The 27,212-nt window shown below is 56.4% G+C and overlaps 3 protein-coding genes and 1 pseudogene across 3 annotated transcripts; 1 reads left to right on the top strand and 3 right to left on the bottom strand.

Annotated features, from left to right (window-relative positions):
* NECAB3 (N-terminal EF-hand calcium binding protein 3) lies at positions 1,205 to 19,811 on the top strand. The gene is made up of 13 exons (XM_018057726.1): positions 1,205 to 1,399; positions 3,383 to 3,407; positions 4,910 to 5,018; positions 5,969 to 5,994; positions 6,168 to 6,265; positions 16,563 to 16,699; positions 16,988 to 17,106; positions 17,228 to 17,307; positions 17,411 to 17,464; positions 17,989 to 18,101; positions 18,272 to 18,349; positions 18,839 to 18,930; positions 19,008 to 19,811. Exons 1-13 carry the CDS (start codon positions 1,283 to 1,285, stop codon positions 19,034 to 19,036), a joined length of 1,077 nt encoding a protein of 358 aa, XP_017913215.1. The 5' UTR covers positions 1,205 to 1,282; the 3' UTR covers positions 19,037 to 19,811.
* ACTL10 (actin like 10) lies at positions 7,286 to 8,626 on the bottom strand. Its single transcript, XM_018057725.1, has one exon. It carries the CDS (start codon positions 8,622 to 8,624, stop codon positions 7,473 to 7,475), a length of 1,152 nt encoding a protein of 383 aa, XP_017913214.1. The 5' UTR covers positions 8,625 to 8,626; the 3' UTR covers positions 7,286 to 7,472.
* On the bottom strand, positions 11,677 to 13,440 carry C13H20orf144 (chromosome 13 C20orf144 homolog). Its single transcript, XM_018057727.1, has 2 exons — positions 13,023 to 13,440; positions 11,677 to 12,139 (listed from the first exon to the last, which is right to left on the bottom strand). Exons 1-2 carry the CDS (start codon positions 13,149 to 13,151, stop codon positions 11,732 to 11,734), a joined length of 537 nt encoding a protein of 178 aa, XP_017913216.1. The 5' UTR covers positions 13,152 to 13,440; the 3' UTR covers positions 11,677 to 11,731.
* Positions 23,387 to 26,182, bottom strand: LOC102172460 (annotated as a pseudogene).

The following is a 27,212-nucleotide window of genomic DNA, read 5'->3' as shown; positions in this document are numbered from 1 at the left end:
TAATTAAAAAACTGGTCGAGTAAAGTAAGCAATGAATTCCTTTTTCCAGCCACAGAGAGGCCACCCTGATCAGTTGGCTATTCTCCGTCCAGATGTTTCTGGACATTTGTAAACAGGCAGCAGATAATTACAACCAGCTGATTCTGTGTCAGGTTCTGGGGACATGTGTTCCTCCCTTTGTGGAGCTCTCAGAATCTGCTGGAGGAAACTCAAATAAATGAGAAAATCAGGGAGAGCTTCCTGGAAAAGGTGGTGCCTGACCTAAGGCTGTGGGATAGTAGAAATTAACTGAGAAGGAAGAGGAAGAATACACCAACCAGGAGAAGGCAATATGGGCCCAGGACCCGAGAGAAACCAGGGTGGCTGGATCCCTGAGCTGAGGGCCAGAGTGGAGAGACATTCAGTCTTGGGCTTTATTCAGAGGGAAAGAACTGGTGAGTCAGAGAGGAGTGATGCTCCCTTTTTATATTTTAAAAAGCTTCCTCTGGCTGCAGCGGGGGATGATAGATTGAAGAGGGGTCCCCATGGTGGGGGAGGGAAGTCTGAGATGAGCTTGAGAGTGGAGGGTGACTGACTGGCAGACTGTCCACACGGATCTATTTAGCATACCCTTAGGTGGGCTTTTTCTGAGCCAACCCCTAGTTTAAGTCCTCGCTGTCAGTCCCCACAACAATCATGTCTTCCCTTCACTCCCATTTTGCAGAAGATACACTCACAGGGGAAGGTGCTTGCGGGTTTTGCCCACCAGGTGGCGCGCCTGTGCTTCCGCAGTTCACTGGACCCTGTAAAGATGTGGGGACCCGCCCTCAGCGGGCACGCGCAGCCCCTTCCCGTCCTGTTCCTGGCTGTGTAATATTCCACACCGACCGTCATTCGCTCAGCCGGTCCCCAAGAGGGAATGACCCCTTGAGTGACTTCTCCCCAGTGGCCGCCACCCCCGGAGAATGGGGAGTCGCAGAGGTGCATTGTGTTGCGGTTCTGCGTCGCGCGGCCCTAAAGGCTGGAGTTGGCTCCCCTTTTCCAGACGGGGAAGCTGAGGCCCTGGAGGCGGGCGGGCGGAGGGCCGAGCTCTGGCGCTGGCCGGGGCTGGGCGGGGAGGGGGCCCTCGGCGGCCCGCCCGGCGGGGGCGGAGCTGCGGGGGGCGGGGCCCTCAGCCTCCGCGCCGGCGCCGATGGGCGGGCGCCCCCCCTGCGCGTCCCCCCAAGTCCGCGGCGGCGGCGGTGGCGCCGGCGTCCAGAGCCCGGAGCCGCAGCCGAGCCGGAGCCAAGCGGGTGGCGGCACCATGGCGTGCGCGGGGTTGCTCACCGTGTGCCTGATCCGGCCGCCCGCGCCCGAGCCCCCGCGACCCCCTGCGCCCGCGCCCGCCGCCGGGCCCGCCGGACACGCGCTCTTCCAGGACGTGAGTGGGGAGCGGGCCGGGGGTGCCGGCGCTGTGGCCCTGGGGTTGGTCATTCTCCCACGGGGTCTTTCCCGGTCTCTGTGGACAGCCTCACTGTCTCCTTGCCCTCGCTCATTCTGGTTTTCCGTTCCCCACGTCCATGTGTCTCCCTCCAGGTTTGTTGGGGGCTCTGCCTTGGCCTCTGGGTCTCTCACGATTTCTCTCTTGCTCTCTGTTTCCGTGTGTTTCCCTTATCTCTATCTCGCCTTTGTGTCCCGTCTTCTGCCTCTCACTCTTTCTCTGCTTATCTCTCCTTGTTCAGTGTAACTGCCCCCGCGGCCCCCCCGACCCCAAACCACCCCATGTGTGTGTCTGGCCGGGTGGGGGCTGTCAACTCTTGGTCCCGGGAGCGGCCACGGTGTCCCTTTCTGGCAGCCCCAGGCTGGACTGACCAGGCAAGGGGGCCTGGGAGAGGAAGCAGCCCCCCGCCCCCGACTCCTGACCTAGTGCTGACCCCGGACCCCCTCAGATCCCACCCAAGGGCTGTGGGATCCCAGAGTTGGTCGGCGCTGCCCACACACGCCCTCTGCGGTCTGTACATTCGCCCCTCGCCTGGCAGGTGGCCCTGCAGCCCCTATGAGCACCTACCTGGAGCTCCCTGGCCTGGCCTGGGTCACTCACCTGCACCCCTTCCCCACCTTTCACCCCTCTGCACAGCCTGTCCTGTTCCTCTTGCATCCCCACTCCCAGAGGTCCCTTTCGGGTGGGAAAGGTTGTTCTGCCCCCTCCCCACTGTCCCTAGTGACTCAGCACCTTGGCCAGAGCCCTCTCAGCTGGAAGGGACCTGACCCTTCCATTTCCCAGATGGAAAAACCAAGGCCTGGAGGGTTAGGGATGTGTTCCAGCTTGCACACGGAGGCAGGGGTGCACTAGGGTGTGGCCCTTGATGTCCTCAGTGTTCACAGCTTAGAACCCCTCCCTCTCTCTCAGCCCCCCCCCCCCCCCAGTATGTCTGTCTGTCCTGGCCAGGCCACCCTGGGTGGCTCTGTGACCCTGAGTGAGCCGGTGGCAGCCTTCTGTGAGTCAGGCTTCAGGCCAGGGAGTACATTCATCCCCGAGAAAGCAGCCCGAGGGGAGGGGCACTCCGAATCTGGAGCAGACCAGGGCTCTCTGTCCAGGCTTTGGCCTGCCCCTCCTTGCCAGACCTGCTGGTGCCCTCTTTGCTGGGTTGTGTTGGGTGACCAGGGAGTCTCTGGTCCCTATAGGGGAGACAGGGACCACGTCTGGACTCCACTTTTGCTACCTCTGTTGTCTTTCCTGTCTGTTTCTCCATAAATACCATCTGTCCACCCTTGCTTTCTGTGCCTCTTACTTCCCTTGCACGTACAACACACACATACCCACACGGGCCTGCCCAAGACCCTCGTACTGAGTTGGCCTCATAGGAAGACCCAGCCCTGGAAGGGTTAACCCTGGGCTGGTCCCCGGTATGTTACTGAGTAAACAGGACCCACCGCCTGCATGGCAGGGTCTCAAGAAGCTGACTGAGAAACAGCCTGGAGTGGGCAGAGTCTGGGACGAACCCTGGCCACACAGCAGAGTTGGGGTTCAGGTCTGGGATGGGTGCCCGGGATCTTCCGGCCGCATCTTGGCCCGTTTCCCCACCTGCCTCAAGCTGGGACCGTTCCAAGGGCTGATGTATTAGAAAGAACTCAGGATTGACTCGCGGGTGTGGGAGGTGAAGAAGCGGAGAGCCAGCTTGGAGCACCCCCCACAAGGCCAGGCCCTGCGGGAGAAGGGAGCAAGCCGTGGGGCCCGCTGTGTGCTCTTCCCCTTGTTGGAAAAGGCCCTGGAGGGCTGAGCTGGGCAGGGGGTGGGACCAAGCTGGGCAGGAGGAAGGGAGATGCAGGGGGCAGGCCTGCCAGCTGGGGCTCTGTGGAGTAGGGGTGGGGTGGTTCTGTCCTCCCAGCTCCCAGCTCCCACCCCTGCCCTTTTGTCCTCTAGGTTTTCCGCCGAGCAGACAAGAATGGTGAGTGTGGCTTCCCCTGAGTCCCATGCTGGGGGTTGAGGGGCATCAGAGAGGCTCTGGGGAGGGTTTGGGGCACAGTTGAGAATGGAGAGAAATCTTGAGAGGACCCGAATCAGAAGAATCAACCCAGGTGTCCTTCTCGGAGGAAATTTTTGTTTTGAATCCAGTTTGGCAGGAGGGAGAGTGGAGGAAATGTGGTTGAGCCCAGAGGCTGGAGGTGGGGGCTGACTTTCACGCAGTGTCCTGGCCCAGTGAGGCGTACTTCTATAGATGATCTCCTGTTTTCCTCACCACTGCTGAAGTCCTCACCTTGTTTCACAGACAAAGGAGCCGAGGCCCAGAGAGGTACAGCTGGAGGTGCTGGGCCTTCAACCCGGGTCTATGCGATGCCTGGTTCTAGGCTTCCTCTGTGAGGGGCTTGGAAGGGTGTGGTCACGGAGCCAGGGCCGTGGATTCTTAGAGAGCTCAGTAACTTTCCATATTACCAACCACCTGGATGCAGGGAAGGTGTGGGCGGGACAGAGCTAGGTCCAGGGAATCAGCTCCCCCAATGCCCTGAGTCCTGGGCAGTCTCAGATGCTGGCCTGGCAAAATCTGGAAAGCTTAAAGCAAGAGCCATCAGGGGACCTTGCAGGCAGGTTGCTGCCCACAGATGACTCAGAGCAGCCTACGGTGCCCTGATGGGCCAGTGGAGGGTTTGAGCTGAGACCACCGGTCAGCTTTGACCTCACCTTCACCTGGCCTCCTTGAGAGAGGACTGGGTCCCCACCCCTTGCCTCTTCTCCCTGGGTCTCCTCGAATTTGTTTCAGCCGGTTGATCAGGGCACGTGGTCTCATTTGGCTCATAGCATTCCGTCTAGGGAGGGAGGCTCAGGCACTTCCCAGCTCCATTCTCCCACTCCATCTGCTTAGAGACCCTGCAGGCCAAATCCCCAGTGCCTCTGGCCAGTGCTCTTATGATCTCAGCCTCTGTGATGGGGAGGCAGCCTCTGTGATGGGGAGGTCTTTCCCTCTCGAGCCAGTCTGCTGCTTCTTACTGGGGCCCTGCTCTTAGGAAGATCTCATCTGACTCCCTGCAGCTTCTCTGTGAAGGGCCTGGGTCCAGAGCACGGAGGTCCTCTCCACCCGGGAGCCATGTGGGCAGAGACCCAGCCCTGGTTCCTCCAAGTGACATCTAGGCCCTGCCATGATCTAACTGTGCCCCAGGCAGTTGTTCATTTATTTCTCCATTTGGGAAACATTGAGTTGCTGCCGAGTGCCACATGTGCACTGCCTTGTCCCTTGGGTGCCGGCAGAGTGGGCCCTGTTGCTTGAAGTGGGCACCTCTGGGGGCCCCAACCCTTTGGTCCCCAACGGCCGGGCCTTCTTTCCAGCCCAGAATCCCATTTCACTTGGCTGGGTGGTTATGAGATACTGCGAAGCCTTCAGGGGGCCTCCATCGGGTGGCAGGGGTGCAGCTCAGAGATACTGACTCTGCTCCCTGTGCCCACCCCCACCCCCAGATGACGGGAAGCTCTCATTTGAAGAATTCCAGAATTACTTTGCCGATGGGGTTCTCAGCCCCGGGGAGCTGCGAGAGCTGTTCAGTGGTGTTGATGGGCATCCCGCTGAGTGAGTATGGGGGTTGGGGTGCACACGCCACGCGTAGATGTGAGCCCAGGTTGTCCCTACCCCTCTGTGTCCCCTGCTTGCTTGGGTTCCTTATGGAGGATTGGTGGGGCACGGGGAAAGGAGTGCCAGGGCTAAGTGCCAGCTTTACCCGCCTACCTACCCCTTCCCTGGCTCCAGTCCTGCCCAAAACACTGCTTCCAGCTGGGACCCCAAAATAGCCAGGCCTGAGTCACCACCTATGGTTCAGCCCACAGGTGCCCCCCCAGCACTCCCGCTTCCTGCTGAGCGACCAGCGGATGCCTGGGGACAGCTGGGCCCTGCCTGCTCCCACCCATGGATGCAGGTGCTCCCACATCTTCAGGCCTTTGTGCGAATTTGCTTGCCTTCTCCTGCTTCCTCACGTGGCTGCACACGTGTGTGCAGCTATCCTTCCCTCTTACTTCCCCCTACTCCCCTCTTCTTAAAAGAAATTCTAGGCTCCCATGCTCTCCCATTTTCTGAGGCTTGGGCAGACCTTTGTCTGCACTGCTGCTGCCTTACCACCACCAGATAACACCAGTCAAATTCCTTGTCCTTCAAAGCCTAGCTTAGGGAGCCTCTCTTCCAGGAAGCCCTCCCTGACCTACAGGTACTCCATGCCTTTTCTGCGCTTCCACAGACCTGACTTCTCCTTCCCAGCTCTAACCACTCCTCTCTGGCCTGTGTCCACATCTGTCTCCCACAGCCTGAAATCCCCTTGGAGGTTGAGAGCAGGACTGAATGTTCCCCCTTAGACACTGGTGGGCTGGTAGTACCCCACCTCTGTCCACTGAGCAGCGTAACGTGGGGTAGAGTCAGAAGTTGCCTCCGTGTCAGGCTGAGCTGGGCAGAGAGAGGAAAGGACCACTGGCTTCAAAGTCAGTCGTAGTTTACCAGCAGGGTCTGAAGGACGCCTTCTCTTTTCCCTGCAGCAATTTGGAGACGGAGAAACTGTGCGGTGAGTAGGCCCATGGGGGTGTTTGTCTCCCGGGCAGGTGGGTGTTGCTGGTGTTCTGATGGAGCAGGCTGGGCTGGGCTCAGAGCATACGGCCTGGTTGGCTGCTGGGGAATTCTAGGTTGTAAATGGGGGGATGTACCCCAGGAACCTTTGAGTATCTCCTCTGCCCTCAGACTACTTCTCTGAACACCTGGGCGTCTACCGGCCTGTGCTGGCAGCGCTGGAGTCGCTCAACTGTGCTGTGCTCACTGCCATGGACACCACCAAGCTGGTGAGTGGAGGGGTTGATGGTTGCAGGGGGGTGGCAGGATGAGGGCTGGGAGTGTCTGCTGTGTTGTGGGAGCCTCCATCATTGGACTCAGGGCTGTGGGGCTAGAGGCCTGGCTTCCACTTTCTGGCTGTGCATCTTTACCTTTCTGGGTCTCAGTTTCCTCATCTGTAAACTGGGCATATTAATAGAACCTACCTCCAGACGTTCGTTGTGACAATTAAAGGAGAATGAAGGCAGTTTTGTCTGTCTTGCTGTCTCTGCCTGGCTCACAATAGCCACTTCATATGTGGAGCTGCTGCTGCGTTTATTACTGACCAGACTTGATTGTTGTGGGGTATCAAGCCCAGCTCCAGCAGGGATGGGTTGGGGGTAGGGCAGGCTCACACACATCCACAGGCCCATGCTGGTGTGTAGAGCTTGGTGGCGGGGGGTGGGGGACAGCCTGAGGACATGCGTGAGTAGACGGGCATGTGTGCACCCATGTTTGTGTATAGTATGGACATGTGCACACAGAATAAACAGTGCTCACAGCCAGGGCTCCAGGCCTTTGGATGGTATTTTTAAAAACACCGAAAGCTACCCTTCCCTTTCTGTGTTCCTTGTAAGAGATGTCTCCACCTTTCTTTGTCCCATAACTCTGAGTGAGGGGGCGAGGAGGGAGCAGTGAGCAGGCTTGGAATTGTGCCTGACCTCATTTTTACAGAAGGAGAAACTGAGGCTGTCTGTGAATTAATGATCAGCTGAGGACAGGGCTTCCCCTTCTGGTTGCTTTCACATAGGGTCGAGTAGCTTTTCCAAGGGTCACCTTTGGGCCTGGCACAGGTTGGGGATCTGAACGCTACATGATGAGGGGTTGGTGTGCTGTGATGACTTCCGTATCTGTGGCCTGGACACCAGTAGGGGCAGCACCTTCCTTGTTGCCATGGAAACAGGGCCTGGGGGTGGGCAGCTCTAGTGGCATTCTCTGAACTGGCACTGGTTAGCGGGAATTCACACTGCAGCTCAAAGTAAGAGCCCCAGGGTTCCTGACCACCCCCTCCTGGCCCAGAAAGGCGTAGAAGGTGACCCATCACCACACGACTCTGCCAGCTGTAATCACTGAGGTTTTTATCTGGCACTCAATGCCTCTGACAGCTGCGCTCAGCCTGCCGAGCGTCTGCCTCTGCAGCGCCCCCTTGTGGCGCCACCCCTTCCAGTCCAGCAGCACTCAGTGGAACACTTCGTGCACCAGCCTGGAGCCACATTCCTGGTACATGGCCCGGGTCATCCAGCGGCACTGGAAGGTGCGCAGCGAGGCTACCATGGAGCCGCCCGTCCACACCGCTGTCCCGCGCCCAGGTTTGGCCACCAGGCACGGCTGCAGCGTCCCACAGCCGTGCCGCCGGCATTGGGCCTCCAGCTCCAGCTCCAGGCGCTCAGGGAAGCCAGGGAAAAGCGTGGAGCCACCGGCCAGCACCACGGTGTTGGCCAGCCGTGTCCGTAGTGTTGCGGGCACCCTCTGCAGTGCCTGGAAGGCCAGGATGGGCAGTCCCGGCTCAGCCTGGCCTAGCAGACCCGGCTGGAAGAGTGGTTCTGGGCAGCAGAAGCGCTCGCTGCCAAGGCAGACAGTGCACCCACCGCCTAAGTAGAAGCTGACTGGGTGGTGGCGGGCGGGGTTACAGAGGTCACCGCCAAAGTCTAGCGACACGTAGCAGCAGCGCTTCTTGAGCTGCGTGATGATCTTGTGTGGCAGGGCCTGCAGACGGTGGTCAGGCCCTGCTGCCAACAGCAGCTCCCGCAGGTAGCGCGACAGGGTGCTGCCAGCCACATCCAGCCGGAAGGTGGCCTTGTGCCACGAGTGGCCCGCATAGACGGGCGTGGCATGGCACACGCCCGCACCCGCCTCCAGGGCCAGCCCGCTGAACGCGCCGACGGAGCAGAGCGCCAACAAGGCGGTGCTGGCCAGGTGGCACGCGGGCACTGCCAGGGCCTCGAACAGCAGCTCGGCCACCCTCTCGCGGCCCGCTGGTGGCGCCGACGGGGAGTCGCTCACGAGCACCGGCCACTCGTCCGGGCACACCCGCAGGCCGCCCACCAGCAGGCGCTCCCACAACCCCTCCAGCGCCTCCCAGTCCACCACCACGCCGTGCTTGATGGGGTGTGCCCGCGCCACGCCGCCCGCCAGCTCGCAGCCAGGCGCCCCGGGCAGCACGGGCCGGTCCCAGCTGGGGACCAGGCTGGAGCTCTTGAGTACCAGGCGTGGCTGCTCCTCTCCCGCGAAGCCCGCCTTGGTGAAGCCGGAACCCTGGTCCACGACCACCGCGACGTGGCCCAACGAGGACAGCCGGCGGACCCGGCGACTGTTGGACAGCGAAGCCATCTTCAGGCCGGCAAGCCGTGCAGTCAAAACCTCGGCCCCCGAAGGCTCGGACCCGCCCTCGGCCTGAGAACCGCGCCTCATCTGGCCTCGATGGAGGCCCGCCTTTCAGCTCGCAGCTCTACCTCCTGGGCCCGGGTCCCCTGCCTTGCTGGGCTCAGCTCTTGGGCCACGCCTTCTGGTCCCGAGGTCCCACTCTTCTGGCCTGAGTAGAGGTCTCTTCCGCTTGACTTGGCTCCGCCCCTGGGCCTGAGGCCCGGCCTCTGGTTCGAGAGTCAGGTTCCGCCCTCGCTGGGCCTCGGGCTGTCTTCCCCCTCTTCCGGCTCAAGGCCCCTCTCTCTGAGGACGGGCCTCAGCGGTGCGGCTCCGCCCCCCCAAGCTCTTGCTTAGATGGATGATGAGAGGGGCGGGCCAAATCCTTGAAAAGATTGAGAAGCCTCCAGGAGCAGCTCTGGGAATAAAAGGCCTTTGTGGCAATACTATCCAGACATCTGTTCCGCTTGGGAACCCAGGAGTCCAGCCCGACCCTTGAGCCTCCAGCGGTCTCCTGGCACTTCTCAACTGGGCATGACCGAAGTACTGTGGTTCCTAGTGGAGGTGGGAGGGGGTGGTCAAAGAAGCAAGGGAAAGAACTTGGATTGGATTCATTGTGACCTCAGTTCTCAGCATCTGCTGTGCTTCCATAGCCTCTACCCAGATGAAAACGCCCAGACCCAGCCTGTCTCCCGGGACAGGGCCAATGGTAATGATTTTGACATCCAGGGATGTGGTCTCAGCTGTGCTCAGTGTTTATCTTCAGTCGCTCAGTCGTGTCCGGCTCTTTGCGACCTCATGGACTGAAGCCTACCAAGCCCTTGTGTCCATGGAATTTTCCATGGAAGAATACTGGAGTGGGTTGCCATTTCCTACTCCAGGGGATCTTCCCAACTCAGCGATCGAACCTGCATCTCTTGCGTCTCCAGCGTTCTCAGGCAGATACTTTACCACTGAGCCACCTGGGGCCAGCACAACCAATTTAATTGCTTCCTCAAACCACTTTGATGAGCTCTGGACAAACGTGCAGCCTCTCTCCTCTAGAGAAAACTCTTAATCATGGATCACCAGCCACCCTGAAGATCTCTGTGAGCTTAGCTTTCTAGGGCCCAGGTAGCCCACAAAGGGATCCTACCTTCAGAGGCTTACAAACGTGGGCCTGAGTTTGTGACTCAATTCTGAGGCTGTCTTCACTGTGTACTGAGTGAGTCCGAATCTCACCCTGGGCTCAGTTACTTCTCCCAAAGGCGGTCATCCCCCAACACAGGAAACAGGCCATGTCATGTCTCTGCAGAGTCTCTTTTTTCTCTTTAGGACCATTATGGTTGCAAGTTGAAGACCTATTCAGGTGAGCTTAAGCTGAAATACGAATTTTATCACAAGAGCCTTGTATGTTTTATATCTACTAAGGGCAAGAGTGAAACAGGTCTTCGGAAAAGATGGGAAGCAGGGTCTGGCTGCCAGGCTTTGGGGGACCCAAAAGGTGCATTGGGGTCTGCATTGTGTTTATATTCTTCTCAAGACTGGCTTCAGCCTGTGCATGTTCCCGTAGAAAAAATTGTCTCCCCCAGTTCCTGAGGAGGAGAAGGGGACAACAGAGGGTGAGGTGGTTGGATGGCATCCTTGGCTCAAACTCCAGGAGATAGTGAAGGACAGGGATGCCTGGAGTGCTGCAGTCTATGGGGTTGCAAAGAGTCGGACACAACTGAGCGACTGAACAACAGTTCCCGAATTACAGACCCAGGGAAGGAACTGATAGGACTGGGCTTGGGCCAATTGCTTATGCCAGGACATGTGGCCACATTGAAGAAGGTGGTTATTTTGATTGCAACCATGTGGATGGTAGGAAAGGGTCAGTTCTCACAAAGCAGCGGGGGAGATGTGACGGGTAGTGCGACCTCCAGCCTGATGCAGGCAATGTGGTGTTGACACTGACGAAAGTGTACCTTCAGGAAAAGTTGTACCTGTGGTTTTAGTGAGCTGGGACCTTCACCCCTCTGCATCGCGCCCCCTCTCCCCAAAGGGGCATTTTGAGATTGGTTGCCAGCGGAAAGCAGGCTGCAGGTTTGGCATGGCTGGAGGGGACAAGAATGACTAGGGTCTGGCGCTGGGTTTGGGACCCAGGAGCGTGAGAAGCAGCTGGGTCCTGCCCACAGAAAGCATGCCAGGCCTCTTGTGGATGAACTAGGGAGGTGAACCTTGAATCGAAGGCCACAAATGGCAGTATGGCCAGCGCAGGAGTGAGACTGGAAGTCACTAAGGAGCCCCAGAGGGGAGGACTGGGGCTGGGGATCTGCACATTCCAATAATAAGTTTGGGTGTTTCTCTGCGGGCAGTGGAGAGCCAGTGTGAGCTTATGAGCAGAAGTGTGGACTGCCCTATTAAGTGGTTTGGAAGAAGCCTCTTTGGGTGCAGTGTGGGGAAGAGAATGGGGTGGGGTAGGTGGGGAGACGGTGACTGAGTTGCCTTGGGGGTCATCAAGCACAGTGGGGTAGGATTGAGGGGTCAGAGGACCAGGGACCTCAGTCTCTCCTCCTGGGTGCTCACACAGGCAGGATGTGAGTCTAAGGCTCAAACTATGCTGACTGTGGACCTTCCCAGTTCTTCCCCACGGTGGTGGCTTTTTGCCTGGGACTTTCCCTCAGTTAGGAAAGACTTGTTGAGTGCTGAAGACTTTTGGACTTGCCTGGCCTGTGCTGGAAGCAGGTCTCTCCTCCTAGCGTGGCCAAGCCTGCCTTTGCCCAAGCTCTCTTCCGTCGGATCTGCAGACCTGGTGGCTGGATCTGACCCCGGCCAGGTGTCGCAGGGAGAGGAGAACCCTTGTTCCACTGTGGTAGGGTGCCCCCTCTCCATTGCGGCACAGGGTTTCTGACACTTGGGTCAGAAGAAAGCAGAAGGCAAAACCAGCCTGGGCCCCAGGCCACGGCCATTCTCCTGTTCTTCCCTGTCTTGCTCTGGGCCTTAGTTTCCCCAACCCTGTCTCCACGCCCCAACGCCTCAGACTGGGCTACAGACGCCAGCGTTGCTATGCGCTCTTTACTGGGCCAGACCCAGGTACAGGGGGTCCGGCCAGGCACTCAGGGCCGCGGGCGGGGACAGCGGCGCCGCTTGCGCGGCTGCTCCTCGGCGGCCTCGGCCTCACAGTCGGTCTCGCTCTCGGTCAGCAGGCGCGTGTAGAGCCGCTGCCAGCCCTGCGCCTCCTTGGCCCCGCCCCCGGGGCCGCCCGCCGCGCGGCGTCCCTCCTCCTGCAGCCGCGCGTCCAGCAGCAGCAGCAGGACGAGGATCTTCTTCATCTCGCGCGCGCGCGCGCTCTCGCGCCGCTCAGCGCCGTCGCCAGCTCCTCGCAACATGGGTGCCGCCGCCGGGGCCCCCGCGGGGGTGTCCGCCGCAGCCTCGCTCGTCCGCTCGGGCCGCGCTCCGGGCCCCGCCGTCGCCTCGGCTAGTTGCTGCCGCTTGTCCAGGGGGAAGAGCAGCACGATCTTGGTCTGGGGGTAGGGCAGGGGCGTGAGGGGAACGAGCTCCGCCCGCCCGCCTCCCGAGGACCCTCACCCACCGGGTCCTGTCTCCCAGAAGCCCGCCCTCTCTCGTTCCCGGGGTACCCGCTGTCCTCCCAGCCTGGGTAGGGGGAGGTGGGGGAGGCAGGCACCCGTCTCCATCTCCCAAGACCCCTGCCTCCCCACCTGGAAACCCTCACCCACCCCAGGCTGACTTCCTGAGACCTGACTCGGATCAAGTTTATGAGATTCCCCTGTCTGCCCTTGCAGCCTTGATGCTGGGACCCTTCACCCACCCCGGTCCCGGCCCAGGTCCTCATGCCTAGTTGAAGAGAGGGGAAAGTAACACGTTTTGAAGCTGGGGAATGGAAAGGCGGGGATAAGGGAGCTCCCTGTGCCCATAGCCCCAGTGGCAGCCGCTAGGGCTGATTTGCTGTGCCAGGACTTCCACCCATCTGTTCCAGGTTGGGAGAGCCGTCTCCTGGACACCCTCCTAGGCTCCCAAGTCTCATCCACCTCCTGGTTTCTGGGATACCATCCACACCCACATGGATTCCTGAGTCCCTCTGCCTCAACAGGGGTTCTCTAATGCCTTCCATAGGGGCCTCCCAGGTGGCGCTAGTGGTAAAGAACCCGCCTGCCAATGCAGGAGACAGATGTGGGTTCCATTCCTGGGTTGGGAAGAAATCCCATGGTCAGAAGAGCCTAGTGCGCTACAGTCCATGGGGTTGCAACCAGTTGGACGCAACAGAAGCCGCTTAGCACACACACGCAACCCCTTCCATTCCCTACATGGCCTAGACCCCCAGCATCCGCTCCTGCCCACCTGTCCAGGTCCGCCAAGCCCCAGCTGCCCCTTCTTCCCTGGACTCACACTGGGCTTCTTCCCCTTGAAGTGGTTGAAGAACTGGCGTTTGCGCCGGGCCTTGTCCATGTCAGGTGGCTTCTCCTTGCGGGCCTGCTTGGGCACCTTGGTTCTCTTGTGGGAACTGTTGTTTCCCATGGCAGGGCTGGTCACCACTGGGGACCCCAGCCCATGCTGCCTCTGCCCTGCCCTCTGGCTGGGGCTCCCCTGCCCTGGCTCTGTCCCAGGGACCACATTGTGACCTCATGGGTTGACCTCATCAGCTCCAGGCTCCGAGCTGCTCCTGCCAGAACCCACAGATGAATCTTGACTCCATTTACTCTGTCTGTGACTTCAGGCTTTGGTTTCTCAGTGTAAAACTGGGCTAAAGATTAGTGAGGTGATGGCTTATAAGGTGCTTAGTGATGGTGGTGTTCAGTCACTCAGTGATGTCCGACTCTTTGTGGCTCCACGGACTGCAGCACACCAGGCCTCCCTGTCCATCACTATCTCCCTGAGCCTGCTCAAACTCATGTCCACTGAGTCAGTGATGCCATCCAACCATCTCATCCCCTGTCGCCCCCTTCTCCTCCTGCCTTCAATCTTTCCCAGCATCAGGGTCTTTTCCAATGAGTAAGTTCTTCATATCAGGTGGCCAAAGTATTGGAGCTTCAGCATCTGTTATTCTGATGAATATTCAGGGTTGATTTCCTTTAGGATTGACTGGTTTGATCTCCTTGCTGTCCAAGGGACTCTCAAGAGTCTTCTCCAGCACCACAATTTTAAGCATCAGTTCTTTGGTGCTCAGCCTTCTTTATAGTCCAACTTATATCTATACATGACTATTGGAAAAAAACATAGCTTTGACATACAGACCTTTGTCGGCAAAGTGATGTCTCTCATTTTTAATGTGCTCTCTGTGTTGGTCATAGCTTTTCTTCCAAGCGGCAAGCATCTTTTAATTTCATGGTTCCAGTCACTGTCCACAGTGATTTTGGAATCCAAGAAAATAAAATCTGTCATTGTTTCCCCTTCTATTTGCCACAAAGTGATGGGACTGGATGCCGTGATCTTAGTTTTTTGAATGTTTTAAGCCAGGTTTTTCACACTCCTCTTTCACCCTCATCAAGAGGCTCTTTAGTTCTTCACTTTATGCCATTAGATTGGTATAATCTGCATATCTGAGGTTATTGATATTTCTGCCAGCAATCTTGATTCCAGCTTGTGAGTCATCCAGTCCAGCATTTCACATGATGTATTCTGTATATAAGTTAAATAAGCAGGATGATAATATAGAGCCTTGTCATACTCCTTTTCCAGTTTTGAACCAGTCTGTTGTTCCATGTCTGGAACTGTTGCTTCTTGACCTGCATACAGGTTTCTCAAGAGACAGGTAAGGTGGTCTGGATTCCCATCTCTAAGAATTTTCCACAGTTTGTTGTGGTCCATACAGTCAAAGGCTTTAGTGTAATCAATGAAGCAGAAATTTTTCTGGAATTCTCTTGGTTTTTCTATGACCCAACGGATGTTGGCAATTAGATCTCTTATTCCTCTGCCTTTTCTAAATTCAGCATCTGGAAGTTCTTGGCTCATCTTCTGTTGAAGCCTAGCTTGAAGGGTTTTGAGCATTACCTTGCTAGCATGTGAAATGAATGCAGTTGTATGGTAGTTTGAACATTCTTTGGCTTTGCTTTTCTTTGGGATTAGAATGAAAGCTGGGCCTTTTCTAGTCCTGTGGCCGCTGCCGAGTTTTGCAAATTTGCTGGCATGTTGAGTGCAGCAGCTGTTTAACAGTATCATCTTTTAGGATTTGAAATAGCTCAGCTGGAATTCCATCACCTCCACAAGCTTTGTTTGTACTAATGCTTCCTAAGGCCCACTTGACTTCACACTCCAGGATGTCTGGCAGACAGAATAAGCAAGAGCTACAGTCCCACATCCTCTAGGATGAAAACCACAATCACAGAAAGCTAACTAAAATGATCACATGGATCACAGCCTTGCTGTGACAAAGGAAAGGGGCTTGCGTAACTCAATAAAACTGTGACAACACATGGTCCGCTGGAAAAGAGAAGGGCAAACTGCTCTAGTGTTCTCACTTTGAGAACCCTGTGAACAGTATGAAAAGGCTTCGTGGTGAGGAGAGGGGAATTTCTGTGACCTGAGTTTGTATTCTGACTCTGACACTTGTGTGACCTTGGCCAAGGTAATCTGCTTCTGTAGGCCTCAGTCTTCTCACCTGCAAAATGGGGTCAGTGATGGTTCCTGTAAATTCCTATGAGGATTAAATGAAACTGCTTGGAAACAGGGCCTGGCAAGCAATGGTGTCAGCCAGGTTCTTTGTAAGCAACAGAAACTGATCAGTCACCTTAAGCACTAGAAAGGGAATTTATTGGACGGATTTCAGGAAGCTCAAAAAATGGCCAGGAAGTCCAGTGGCTTGGACAAACCACTGACCCGTGTGAGAATGAGAGGTCCCAGCCGCCAGTCTGTCTGCCCGTCTGATGGCTGAACTGAGGCAGGTCACAGGCTGGAGACAAACTGGCTCTGGGGCCCCTTGGGGAGGGGTCACCTCAGCTCCCTGGGACTCCCACCCTGGACCAAGTGTGTATATGGGGCTGAGGGAGGTGTCGGTGAGGAGACCCTCAGGAAATCTGTGACTGTTCGATGTACAAGTGACCAGGTTTCTTGTTAGTATTATGTTTGACTAAAAACAATGGAAGTGTGGCATGTGGGATCTTAGTTCCCCGACTGACCAGGGGTTGAACCCAGGCCCCCTGCCCTGGGAGCACCAAGGAAGTCCCATGACAGCAGTTCTTTATTGAGAACTTATGTACCAGATAGTAGGCTGAGCCCTGTGTAGGAAATAACTCATTGGAGCCTCTCAGCAGGTCAGTGAGACGGCTGTTCCCACCCGGTTTTATAGGCGAGGAGGCACGAGGAGATGAAGGTAGCTGGGGAGTCTGGGCGTTCCGAGTGGGCAGCGCAGGGCCTGGCAACGCTCAGCCTCCTTGTCTCTGCCTACTTTGGCAAAGGCTAGGGGGAAACGGCAGTGTAGACAGGGATCAGCGCTGGGGTATGTGACCCGCTGTCTTTTATCTACAGCTTCTAGTAAGAAGTGCTCAGTAAATGTGGGGTGTGTGGATAAGTGATTGAATGAATGGATGAATGCCAAGATTTTGAGTTTGGGGCCAGCTGGTGAGTCTGGGGCCATTGCCTTCCCCAGCCCCTACCCACACCCAGTCTAGCTATGCCTGGGGCCTTACTGGCTGAAAGTGGCGGCCCCAACAGGGAAGGGGTCTTGAGGCCCAGAGAATGGGACACGCTTCTCTGGGTGTTGGCCTCATCCCTCCCAGTGAGAGGCCGGGCCCAGACAGGGACGGGGTGTGGGGTTTGCTTGCCCCCTGGAGACTCTGTGTCCTCCTGTTGATGCCAAGTCTGCAGGCCCTCTGCTCTTTACGCTGCCACGGGTGATCTGATGGGTAGGTGGTGGGGCGCAGGGGGGTAGCTCCCCATTCAGAAATACATACTTGGAGCCAGGAAATGCCAACCATGCCCCCTTTTCCCCAGGAGTATGAGCGGGCGTCCAAGGTGGACCAGTTTGTGACACGCTTCCTACTGCGGGAGACGGTGAGCCAGCTCCAGGCCCTGCAGAGCTCGCTGGAGGGGGCGTCAGACACTTTGGAGGCCCAGGCCCACGGCCCGCGGTATGTGAGGAGCTCGGCCACCTGCGCCTGGACCTGTGGGTCCAGTTCATGAATGGCCGTTATCTCCTTGTTGTCAGGTCCCTCAGCTCCCATCACATTCCACAGTGCTGGCATCCCGGAGCCCAAATTCTTGTTCTTAGGGAGGGAGGTCAGGAGAGGGCGAGAAGGCATGGCTGGCTTTGCAGCTGGACCTCAATGTCCTGAAGCTTGGGGCCAGGCCTGTTCTGGGGCCCCAGTGCTTGGCCCCATGGGTCTGGGACAAGTGGACTGACCCTCCACTCCCCTCAGGTCCGATGAAGAGAGGGTGGAGGTGCCGAGCCGGCCCCGAGGCAGCCGGCGGGCAGGGCGCAGGGCCCTGCGGAGCGTCAGTCGGTCATCCACCTGGTCTCCTGGCTCTGCCAACGCAGGTGTGTCTGCGGTGGGGTGGGAGGGCATGGCATCCCCCGGGGCCCCAGTATTTGCTCCTCCACTCGCCCTCAATTCATCCCGAGAAGCCCCCAGCCTCAGGGGCCCGTGCCCGACCCCCAGGGCAGAGCTCCGAGGCTGAGATGCAGTGGCGGCTCCAGATCAACCGCCTCCAGGAGCTCATCGACCAGCTGGAGTGCAAGGTGAGTGCTGTGTGGCCACCGCCCTGTGCCAGGGGAACTGTCTGGAACCCACGCAAGGCGGGCTCACACGGGGGACCCGGCCCATGCTCTGCATCCCTCACAGGCCCCCCGGCTGGAACCCCTGCATGAAGAGGAGCTGACCAAGGGGCCCAGCTCGGTGAGTCTGGGAGAGGGGCAGGCAGCTGGTGTGGGGCCGGGAGGAGGCTGTGAAGTGAGGAGGTTCACGGGGCTAGCCACCCCTGGCCTCTGTCTTGTACATACACCCCCTTCCCCAGGCTTGGCCCAGCCTTTGTTCCCCGGGCCTGGCAGGCAGGTGCGGGGTTCTGGTCGTTGCTTCGTGACTCTGAAGCCCTCTGTCCCTCCATGGGCATCAGCGTTCCTTGCATACAGTTCTGAAAGCTGGGTATGTGGAGCAGTGTGGACAGAAACTGAAAGGGGCGGTCGGAAGTGGTGTGGTGCTGCAGGAGAGCCAGCCAGTGGCTGGAGCGAGGCAGTAACCTTGGCAACAGGAGGAGGAGGATGGAGCCAGGAATGCTGGGGGCTGCCTGGGGCAGGAGCCCGACCTCAGGGCTGGCTGGGTCTGGTGCAAGCCAAGAAGGGCAGGGTCCTCCTGAAGGCCACAGCAGGCCCTCACCCGCTGCCCTGCCCTACCCCAGCTGACCAGGCTGCTTCTCTTGCCAGCACATCCTTGTGGCCCAGAGGCAGGTGCAGGTGGCAGAGGAAGCCCTGCAGGACTTCCACCATGCCCTGTGCTGCTACGTGGACTTCACGGGGTCCCAGAGCCACTGCCTGCAGTGAGTCCTCAGCTGGGTGGTGGCCAGCCAAGGTGTGGGGTGGATGGGCAGGGAGGAATGCTGGGCTGGGTGTCCTGGGCCAGGGCTCTCATTAGACACCCCTGGTGAGGTGGGCAGGGGTGGTGGCAGCCCAGGCCTGGCCTGGCCTGGCCGTCTCTTTGGCCCTGCAGTGTGTCTGCCCAGAAGATGCTGGACAAGGCTTCCTTCACCCTGTATGAGTTCTGGCAGGACGAGGCTTCCTGGAGAAGGTAGGAGCAGTGGTCTGACGTTTATTGTGGGACCTCGAGTGAACCAAGCCTGGGTTCAAATCCTCTCCTATTTGCTGGCTCTGTGACGTCAGGAGAGTTACCTAACCCCTCTGAGCCCCAGTGGCCTCCTTTTGAAAATGGGAGTGATGCTAAGTCCCTCCTCTTGTCACCCTTACGAGCTGGCATGTAAAGAACTGAACGCAGTGCCCGGTGCCAGGTAGGTGCTCAGTGAATACACACAGCTCCCACCATGCCACACCCCATGCCACGTGCCTTGTTGTGACTGCATGTAATCCTCATGGTATCAGTGAAGTGCACACTGCATCCCCATTTCACGGAGGAGAAAACTGAGGCTCAGAGCCACTACGAGGAAGGACCAAGATCTGAAACCAGGCAGCAGGACCGGGCGGGAGTGGGGCGCTTTTAACCATGTGGTCCTGGTCACTGGGGACCAGCTCCGGCCTTGGTCCCCTCTGCGGCCCTTCCCAGGCACCAGCAGTCCGCCTGCAGTAAGGCCTTCCAGCGCATCCTCATTGACCATCTACGGGCTCCAGACACCCTCACCACTGTGTTCTTCCCAGGTGGGCAGTGGCCACCAACCCCTGAGGAAGGGCAGTGGGCACCTGATGGCCTCTGACTCCCAATCTCTGACCCGCAGCCTCCTGGTGGATTATGAATAATAACTGAGCCTGATCTGCGCAAGCTAAGGACCCCTGAGCCCTGCCTGCCTCCTCCTGGAGCTTCTGGACTGGTCAGCTCTACTCAGCTCAAGACCAGAATGCTGCCACCTCCGCACCTGGGGCCCGGCTCTCAGCCTCCCGGAGCCAGCTGGTGGAGTCTCACAGCCCAGGGATCAGAGACTGGGCTGCTTGCTTCCTCTTTCTTTAACAGTGTGTTTTATTGCTTATAGCTTCAGCCTCTGAGATACCCTGGCCTCAGGAAGCCTGGATTCTGGTACCCTCTGCCTCTGCCTTGCTGTGTGACCAGGGCAGATCCCTTCCCTCTCTGAGGTGGCCTGAGGCTGTCTGGCTACCTAGTGGGTGCCTGCTTTCTTCTTGCTGTCTTGGGACTAGGCTTCTGCTCTTCCCAGCCAGCAGCAGAGCCAGGGCTGATGCTCAGGAACTATCCTCCACCCCGCCCCCAACCTCGATCCCCAAGACTGGGCTGGATCAGTCTGCCGTATGGGCAAAGGACCTGGGGGTCCCCACCCCCTTCCTGGGCCGGCGGGCTCCTGACGCTTTCAGCACCTGTGGCTGCACCAGAGCCCTCCAGAGGATCCTGGATTGGTTTGCATGTTATTTGCATATCATTTGCATGCTTATTCCCACCTGTACTCAGGGCACTATGGGAAGCCCCAGGGTGACCTTGCTAGGTAGCAATAATTTGGGCCCAGAGTCACCTGCTGCCCCCAGATACCTCTGAACCCCAGCCCAGAGGCAATAAAGGCAGTGGTCACCTCTGGCATTGCTTCCATTCTCTCTCTCTCAGCAAGGCAGCCTGGTCCCTGTGCCCGTGGATAGTGGGAACTTAATCATGGCCAGTCCAGGTTCCCTCAATTCAGGACCTTCTCACTCCACAAAGCCTGGTTCTGAAATCTTTCCTGGGAAAGGAGAGTGGACATGGGCCCTGCCATAGCCCCCCTAAAATCCTGGGGGTTCTAGCTTCACCCCCTTCCTTTACCAGCAAGGTGTGGTATGAAGGTGGGGGCAGACCACAGAGCCCTCTCAAGGCCCAAAGAGCATGGCTGACCCCTGTGAGAAGACCTGTCCCCATATAGAACCTCCCCCGCCCTTCCCTCACGGCGCCAGAGGGCAATTCCAGGAGAATACTGGATGAGTCAGTCCTCCAGCTATGTGGACCTCCTTCAAGCAGTCCTGAGGGAAGGGACTTGGGGCATGGAGGGAGGTGACTGACATGAAGGTGGGTGGGAGAGGGCTACCCAGGTCATGGGCTCTAGCAGGGAGGCACGTGGCCGCACCAGAGCACAGGCTGGCCTCTTGACCTCGTCTGGAGGGTATGGGGTCAGGAGCATTTAGGCAGAAGAAATGTACAATGAGGCTCTGAGAGCGAGGAGAGCTTGCCTCACTGAACGGAAGGGAGCCCAGAGGTGGGCTGAGGTCAAGGCCAAGGCAGGGAGGTGGCTGGGCCTCGAAAGCACTGCATCCTGCAGAAGCTACGGTAGGCTTTAGGGGGTGGCTGGCCAGTGGGCTGAGTGCCACTTCACCAAGGCACCTGGCTGCCCTGCTGGTGCCAGTCATGGCTGGGCACTGGGGCACGGCCAGGAAGGCAGTTCAGATGGTGCCAGCTCAGGATAGATGCCCTAGGGTGGGAGGTTTCTCTCTGGGGATCCCTGTAGGAGTTCAGACTTGCAGGGACAGACAGCTGCTCCCACTGGCCTAGCTGCCCAGGCCAGGAACCAGCACAGGGGTCTCTGTGGGCCCCTGGCCAGCAGGCTACCACACTTCCTGGACTCCTGGCAGTTCCTAGAAAGTGCTGCCAGCACCTGAGTCACTCAGGTCTGGGTGGCTGGAGGAGGGTCAGGGTCTATCTTGTTAGAGAAGCCCGCCTAGGAGGAAGTAATTTGGCTGGCTGCCTGGTTCTGATTCCTTCTGTTTCCTCCACGAAAACAGCACCAACAGCAAACCCTCAACACTAAAAATCTTCTCATTGCCTTTGGACCAGGATGCTGAAATTCTTCAGCTCAGGCTGACAACTCTCAAGTGGGTGCCTGCTTCACCCTGTGATGGAGTTCTGAAGTTAACACCTTTTTTATTAAAAAAAAAAAAAAAAATGGGTTGCATCCTTCCTCCCTGGCTGAACGTTTGGAGTAGGGAGGGTCCTGCAGGGGGAGGGGAGGGTCAGTCCTGCAGGGTCTGAGAAGGCCGCTTAGAAATGGTGATGTTGGGTTAGAGCTGTGAAAGATGAGTGCGGGTCTCCAGACAGAGGTAAGGGGTAGACATCAGGGAGAATGTTCCAGACAAAGGGAGCAGGAGGAGAAAGTGGAGTGCAAGGGATAGGAGGAGGGCAGGTAGACCAGGGTAGCAGGGATGGGAGGAGGGCAGGGAGACCAGGGTAGCAGGGATGGGAGGGGGGCAGGGAGACCAGGTTGGGGGGACTCCGAATGATCAGTCTCTCAGGGAACGGGGAGCTGGGCGTCACTAGATGGGAGTGCTGTGCGCAAGTGTGGAGCTGGACAGGAGCTGGGAATTCCAGCTACAGGGAGAATGAAGTTCTGAGCTGGGGCTGTAGGGGCATGGAGGGCCCCAGGCCTTCTCGTGTGCCTACTGAACTCTCAAAACGCCACATTCACTTCCATCCTGCCCTCCCTCTAGGTCCCCCAGGTCTCGACCACCTTCATCCAGGTCTTGACCACCTTCATCTCTGGTTGAGATAACTGTGGCAGGCTTTTCTCTGGGTTTCCCTCAGACAGTGGTTGGGGGGGGCGGCGTTTTCAGACATTGCCATGGTGACCACACCCTTCTGGCTAAGACCTTTCAATGCTTTCAGCATCAAGTCTGATATGTCGACTTGGCATTCAAGGCTCTTAGCAATCAATACGCACGCCCATTATGTGCAGCCTACAACACTTCAGCTGAGCTGGGCTGTCTGCAACCTCGGCCACTCCCCTTGAGGCCTTTGTTCCCTCCCCCTCCCCTACCTGTCCACTGCCTCCTTAGCCTTCTAGCAGCAGGTCAAAGCCATCAAGTCTGACCTGCTTTTCCACTCCTGGCCCTCAGTGCCCCACTCTTGTTGGCTCTTCAGCTCATTTCAACAACCACTCAGCCCCTGCTTTAGGGATGGTGAAATGTCCGAGGCTGGTGACAGCACCTGGGTCAAGAGCCGGCAGAGCAGTGAAGCTGAGAGATCCCAGCTCCTCCTGCCAGCTGCCACACCCACCTTTCACCCACTCCCTGCACGTGCCTCCTCACCTTCCTCCCACCTGTGCTGGGGACTCACCTGCACACATCAAAACCTGGGGCCTGGCTCGGGGCCAGGCCAGGTGCTGGCGAGACAGCAGCAGTCTAGGTGGCTTCCACTCCCCTCCAGCTTTCAGAGAGAAACATGCACACCAAGTCCCCTTAACACAGACGCAGATGGCTCACAACAAAAGGTCTTCAAGAAGGAATTCCCTGGCTGTCCAGCGGTTAGGACTTGTGCCTCCACTGCAGGGGGCATAGGTTCCATCCCTGGTCAAGGAACTAAGATTTCTTCACATGCCTCGAGGCGTGGCCAAAAAAGGTTATCCTTGAAACGAATACTATTTGAGGAAGACATCAGCCTTCAGGAGGGATACTGGGACAAAGGTGAATCCTCAAGGATGTCACATATTGGCAGAGAGAGCAGGTTGTGATGGCAGCCTGGGCTTCCTGGGTGGTAGGCCTTGTGCTGGGTGGTGGTGGTCGTCGTGTAGTGGCTAAGTTGTGTCTAACTTGTGACTCCATGGACTCTAGCCTGGTGGACTCCTCTGTCCATGGAATTCTCCAGGCAAGAATGCTGGAGTGGGTTGCCATTTCCTTCTCCAAGGGATCTTTCCAACCCAGGAATAGAACCCAGGTCTCCTGCATTGCAGATTCTTTACTGACTTGAGCTTCAAGAGCTGGGGGTGACTCCCATTTGATCACATTTCACCTCACAACAGCCTGGTGGTGAAGGCACCATTAGCTTCCTCGATTTACACGGGAAGAACCAGAAGCTCAGCAAGCAAGTGCCTGCTGTGATTCACACAGCTGGGTCTGCTCCCTGGCACGGAGAGCTGCTTGCTGTCAAGTGTGAACATCGCTGAGCTGAGCAAAATCTCCCACTCTCTCTGGTAACGGAAACCAGGCTGGGGCTGGAGGGCAGTGGCAGCTTTGACGAGGGAGCAAGGCCAAGCCCTGGGGCTGCAGGATAGCAGAGGAGAAGGCAAGAAGATCCATGGAAGGATATTGCGAGGTGGAGGGGGGATCTGATGTGGGTTTTTCAGAGCTCAGTCCTTGGAAGGTGAAGGTGCCGAGTCCTGCTCATTTCTGGAACTCTCTAGGCGGTGCCCAGAGAAAGTCAGCTGAATTCATGGGGCAGATAGGCAGCCTCAGAAAAGGCTGATGCGAACGGGAAGGGGAAGGGTGTAGGGATCAGCTTCCTGGACAGGAAGCCGGCTTGTGGAGGGAGGCAGCAGATCTGACTCTAGCCACAAGGGGGCGCCTGGCACCAGGCAATGAAGCCGCTCCTGAGAAGGTGGGGGTGGTTTGTTGCTGGTTCCCTAACGGTCTTGGGAGGGAGGATGTGGAGGGGATACACCCAACTCACTACCATGAAATTCCAGCATCAGGAACAAGCACAGACGGGCAGGATGGTTTAGATTAATGCATGTCTGCTCATTCTGAGACTGGATCGTCTCAGGCCAGTTATTTCCCTTTATACTGAGTCAGTAGGGTTCTTGACTGCATTCTTGGTAAAATTTGGAAGGGCTCTTTCCTTGAAACCTACCTTCCAAAAGGGGAACAACTCTTTTTTCCATCTCCTTGTCTCTCTCTGTCAAGGACCCGTACATCACTCATTTTGATTCATCTAATCTGCTGTTCAATAGTGCAGAGTATTTATTTCAGTGATTGTATTCCCCTATCTTCAAATCTACCTAGTCAGTCTCTTACTTTCTGCTGTTTTTTTCCAGCACTATCTTGAGGTTCGGAGAAGGCAGTTGGACCCCACTCCAGTACTCTTGCCTGGAAAATCCCATGGGCAGAGAAGCCTGGTAGGCTGCAGTCCATGGGGTGGCTGAGGGTTGGACACGACTGAGTAACTTCACTTTCACTTTTCACTTTCATGCATTGGAGAAGGAAATGGCAACCCACTCCAGTGTTCCTGCCTGGAGAATCCCAGGGACAGGGGAGCCTGGTGGGTTGCCATCTATGGGGTCGCACAAAGTCGGACACGACTGAAGTGACTTAGCAGTAGCAGTATCTTCAGGTTCCATAGTTATTTTATATTCTGTATCTGATAATAACTGAAGTCCCAGGGGTCTAAATAAAAAAATATTTTTTCTGTTCAGGAAGCACTTTATTGTTTCTCCAAGATTAAGAATTAAAACAAAAAAAAGAATTTCCACTGACAGAAAAATCGACACTTTGAAAATCCGCAGTGCTTTGCTCAACTTCTGAATGTTGATTTTTGCAGATATATTTCTCTCCAATCATTCCACCCATGATTGATGGATCAGTCTTAACTTCCAGTTTCAATACTTGGCCTTTACCTAGCTCTTCAGGACCTTTCCTTTTTTTTTTTTTTTTTTAAATTTAGGCTATGTTGGGTCTTCATTGCTGTGCGTGGGCTTTCTCTTGTTGCAGCGAGCAGGGGCTACTCTAGTGGTGTGCAGGCTCCTCGCTGCAGCAGCTTCTCTTGCTGCAGAGGGTGGTGTGCAGGCTTCAGGGGTTGCAGCTCAGTAGTTGTGGTCCAGGTGCCTAGTTCCACTGAAGTGTGAGGAATCTTCCCGAACCAGGGATGGAACCCATGTCCCTTGCATTGGCAGATAGATTCCTCAACACTGGACCGCTAGGGAAGTCCCTAGGACAGGTTTTACTTCCGTAAGAGTAGCTTCATCTAAAGGAGCTGAGGTGCAAACTGTCCAAGGTCCTTCCTTCTCTGCAGTGGAGGGAGACTCATCACAGTAGCGATGGCTCCAGGGAGGATTGTTCAAGCCAGTCTCTACTGCAAGCAAGTTGATCCAACTGGTTGAGAGGGCAGAAAACCTTTTTTGCTGTAGCGTCACTTAGGCTTTTTATGTTAATGTAACGCTTTACATGATTCATAATAGAAGCAGCCTTTTCAGATTCCTTCAAGATTTGTGACAATCTCAACAATTCTTTTGCTACTCACTCCAATTTATTCTGTTTAGATGCAGCAGAATAAAGAGCAGTGGCATAGTGACCTTCGATACCCTATATCTGAACAGGTGGCCTCACAAGCTTGATGAATGACCTCAGCACAGATGTCCTGGAACATTGCCCCTGGACAGTATCTGGAGAGTCCAGACACTGCTGGGGTGGCTGTCCTTTCCTGGGCACCTCTGGGTCAAACCAAGTTGTGTGCGTGTGTGCTAAGTCACTTTAGTCATGTCCGACTCTTTGCAACCCTATAGGCTGTAGCCCACCAGGCTCCTCTGTCCATGGTATTCTCCAGGCAGGAATACTGGAGTGGGTTGCCATGCCCTCCTCCAGGGGATCTTCCCGATCCAGGGATGCAACCCACGTCTCCATCTCCTACATTAGCAGGTGGTTTCTTTACCACGAGCACCACCTGGGGTGAGCGCTAAATCAGTTTATTGTTAGTGCTGCTGTTGCTCATAACGGCTCATTTGCTCAGATACGAACTTTAGTTCATGGACAACTTACACTTGGTTGATATGTAATAATATGATTGCTGTTTTAATATTTTTCTCTAGAGGATTTGCATTTTTGCTTCTGCCAGATCCCAGGAAATACAAACCTGGAATCATCTTAATTCCTCAGTCCAGGTATTCTTCGACCTCTGGAGTAAGGAGAATCTGATCTTAGCCCCAGGAGAGAGCAGACATTAGAGGCTCTGGTCAGTTTCCCTTGCTTGCCTTCTCACTGAGGCCAAAGCCACTGCCCTGGCTTCACGGAGAGGTCTCGGTCGTTGCTTCATTTTGTACAGTCCCTTAAACTTTTGACTTCTTGGAATTTCTTTTGCCCTCAAGGAGTTTTCCTCTACTGTACTGAATTACTAGTGCAGTTTTAACTTACAGTCACAGGCTTGAGATCCGCTGGGTGGTGGAGGGCAGTGCTGGGCAGCTGCTGAGAAAGATTGGCAGTTGGCACCATCTGCATGGAAGATCATACGGTTAAGCCCCCATCTCGCCTTCTAGGGCCACGGCGATCCTTTTCCCAACACTGAGATCTAGTAACCAACTTCTCCCTTTGTGTTTCGGGGGCCTGTGAAGCTGATGGTGCCAACAAGCCTCCAGGGCAAGGCTGCTCAGTGGTTCTAGGGCTACTTACTTTCCAGAAATGGGTATCTAGGTGACAGGAGTGAGGCTGGGGCCAGTCGGGCCCATGGGAAATGGTCTCCGGCCAGGAAACCGGACAGCCCAAGACCTCACATGTACAGGTGTGCCTGTAGCAACCGTCACGGCTCAGCTGGCCAGGCTACCTCAGAGCCACACGAAGTACTACGTGGGTCCTGTTGGAGGCACAGCAAGCTGGTGGGCTTTCAGGGGAGGCAGTCTGGACACACAGTCAAGGACCCAAGAAATGTCCAGTTCCAGAAATCCCACTGGAAAATTACCCCAAAGAAGGAAATCATGCTTAGGAAGATGTTCACTTTAGTACGTGAGGGAAAACCTGAAGCAATCCAGCTGCCCTACAGGAGGTGAGGAGTTAAGGAAAATCATGGCCTTGAGGGAACTCTCTGGCAGTCTAGGGGTTAGGACTCCATGCTCACTGATGAGCACCAGGGTTCAAGCCTGGGGAGGAGAACTCGGATCCTCCGCGAGCCACGTAGTGTGGCCAAATCAGACAAGCAAAAACACAGCCTTGATGAGATCATACAACTAGTAAGCAAATAGACATGAAGGCAACAGTGAACTTATGATTTAACATCCGTGTAAAAAGGAAATGAATATTCCCAAATCCAGGTATGTTAAAAAATGTTTAAGGAAATAAGTTACTGGAAAAGAAAAAGGACCTAGAGAGCCACTACGCTATTCTTCAAACTTTCTGTGGTTATTTTCCTCGTTAAAGGTTCACTTATTGGTGAAGAGCTAACACGGAGCTGGGAGCATCTGTAGGGTGTTGTTGGCACTTGCTTCCCAGAGTTCCAGCAGCCGGAACCACCTCCTAGCAGATCGAGGAACAAGGCAGAGGCGACG

This window comes from Capra hircus, chromosome 13 (genome assembly GCF_001704415.2).
Source record: "Capra hircus breed San Clemente chromosome 13, ASM170441v1, whole genome shotgun sequence".
In the NCBI taxonomy this organism is placed as follows: domain Eukaryota; kingdom Metazoa; phylum Chordata; class Mammalia; order Artiodactyla; family Bovidae; genus Capra; species Capra hircus.
The sequence above is the reverse complement of the archived record's forward strand: the minus strand, read 5'-3'. Positions and strand labels throughout refer to the sequence as shown.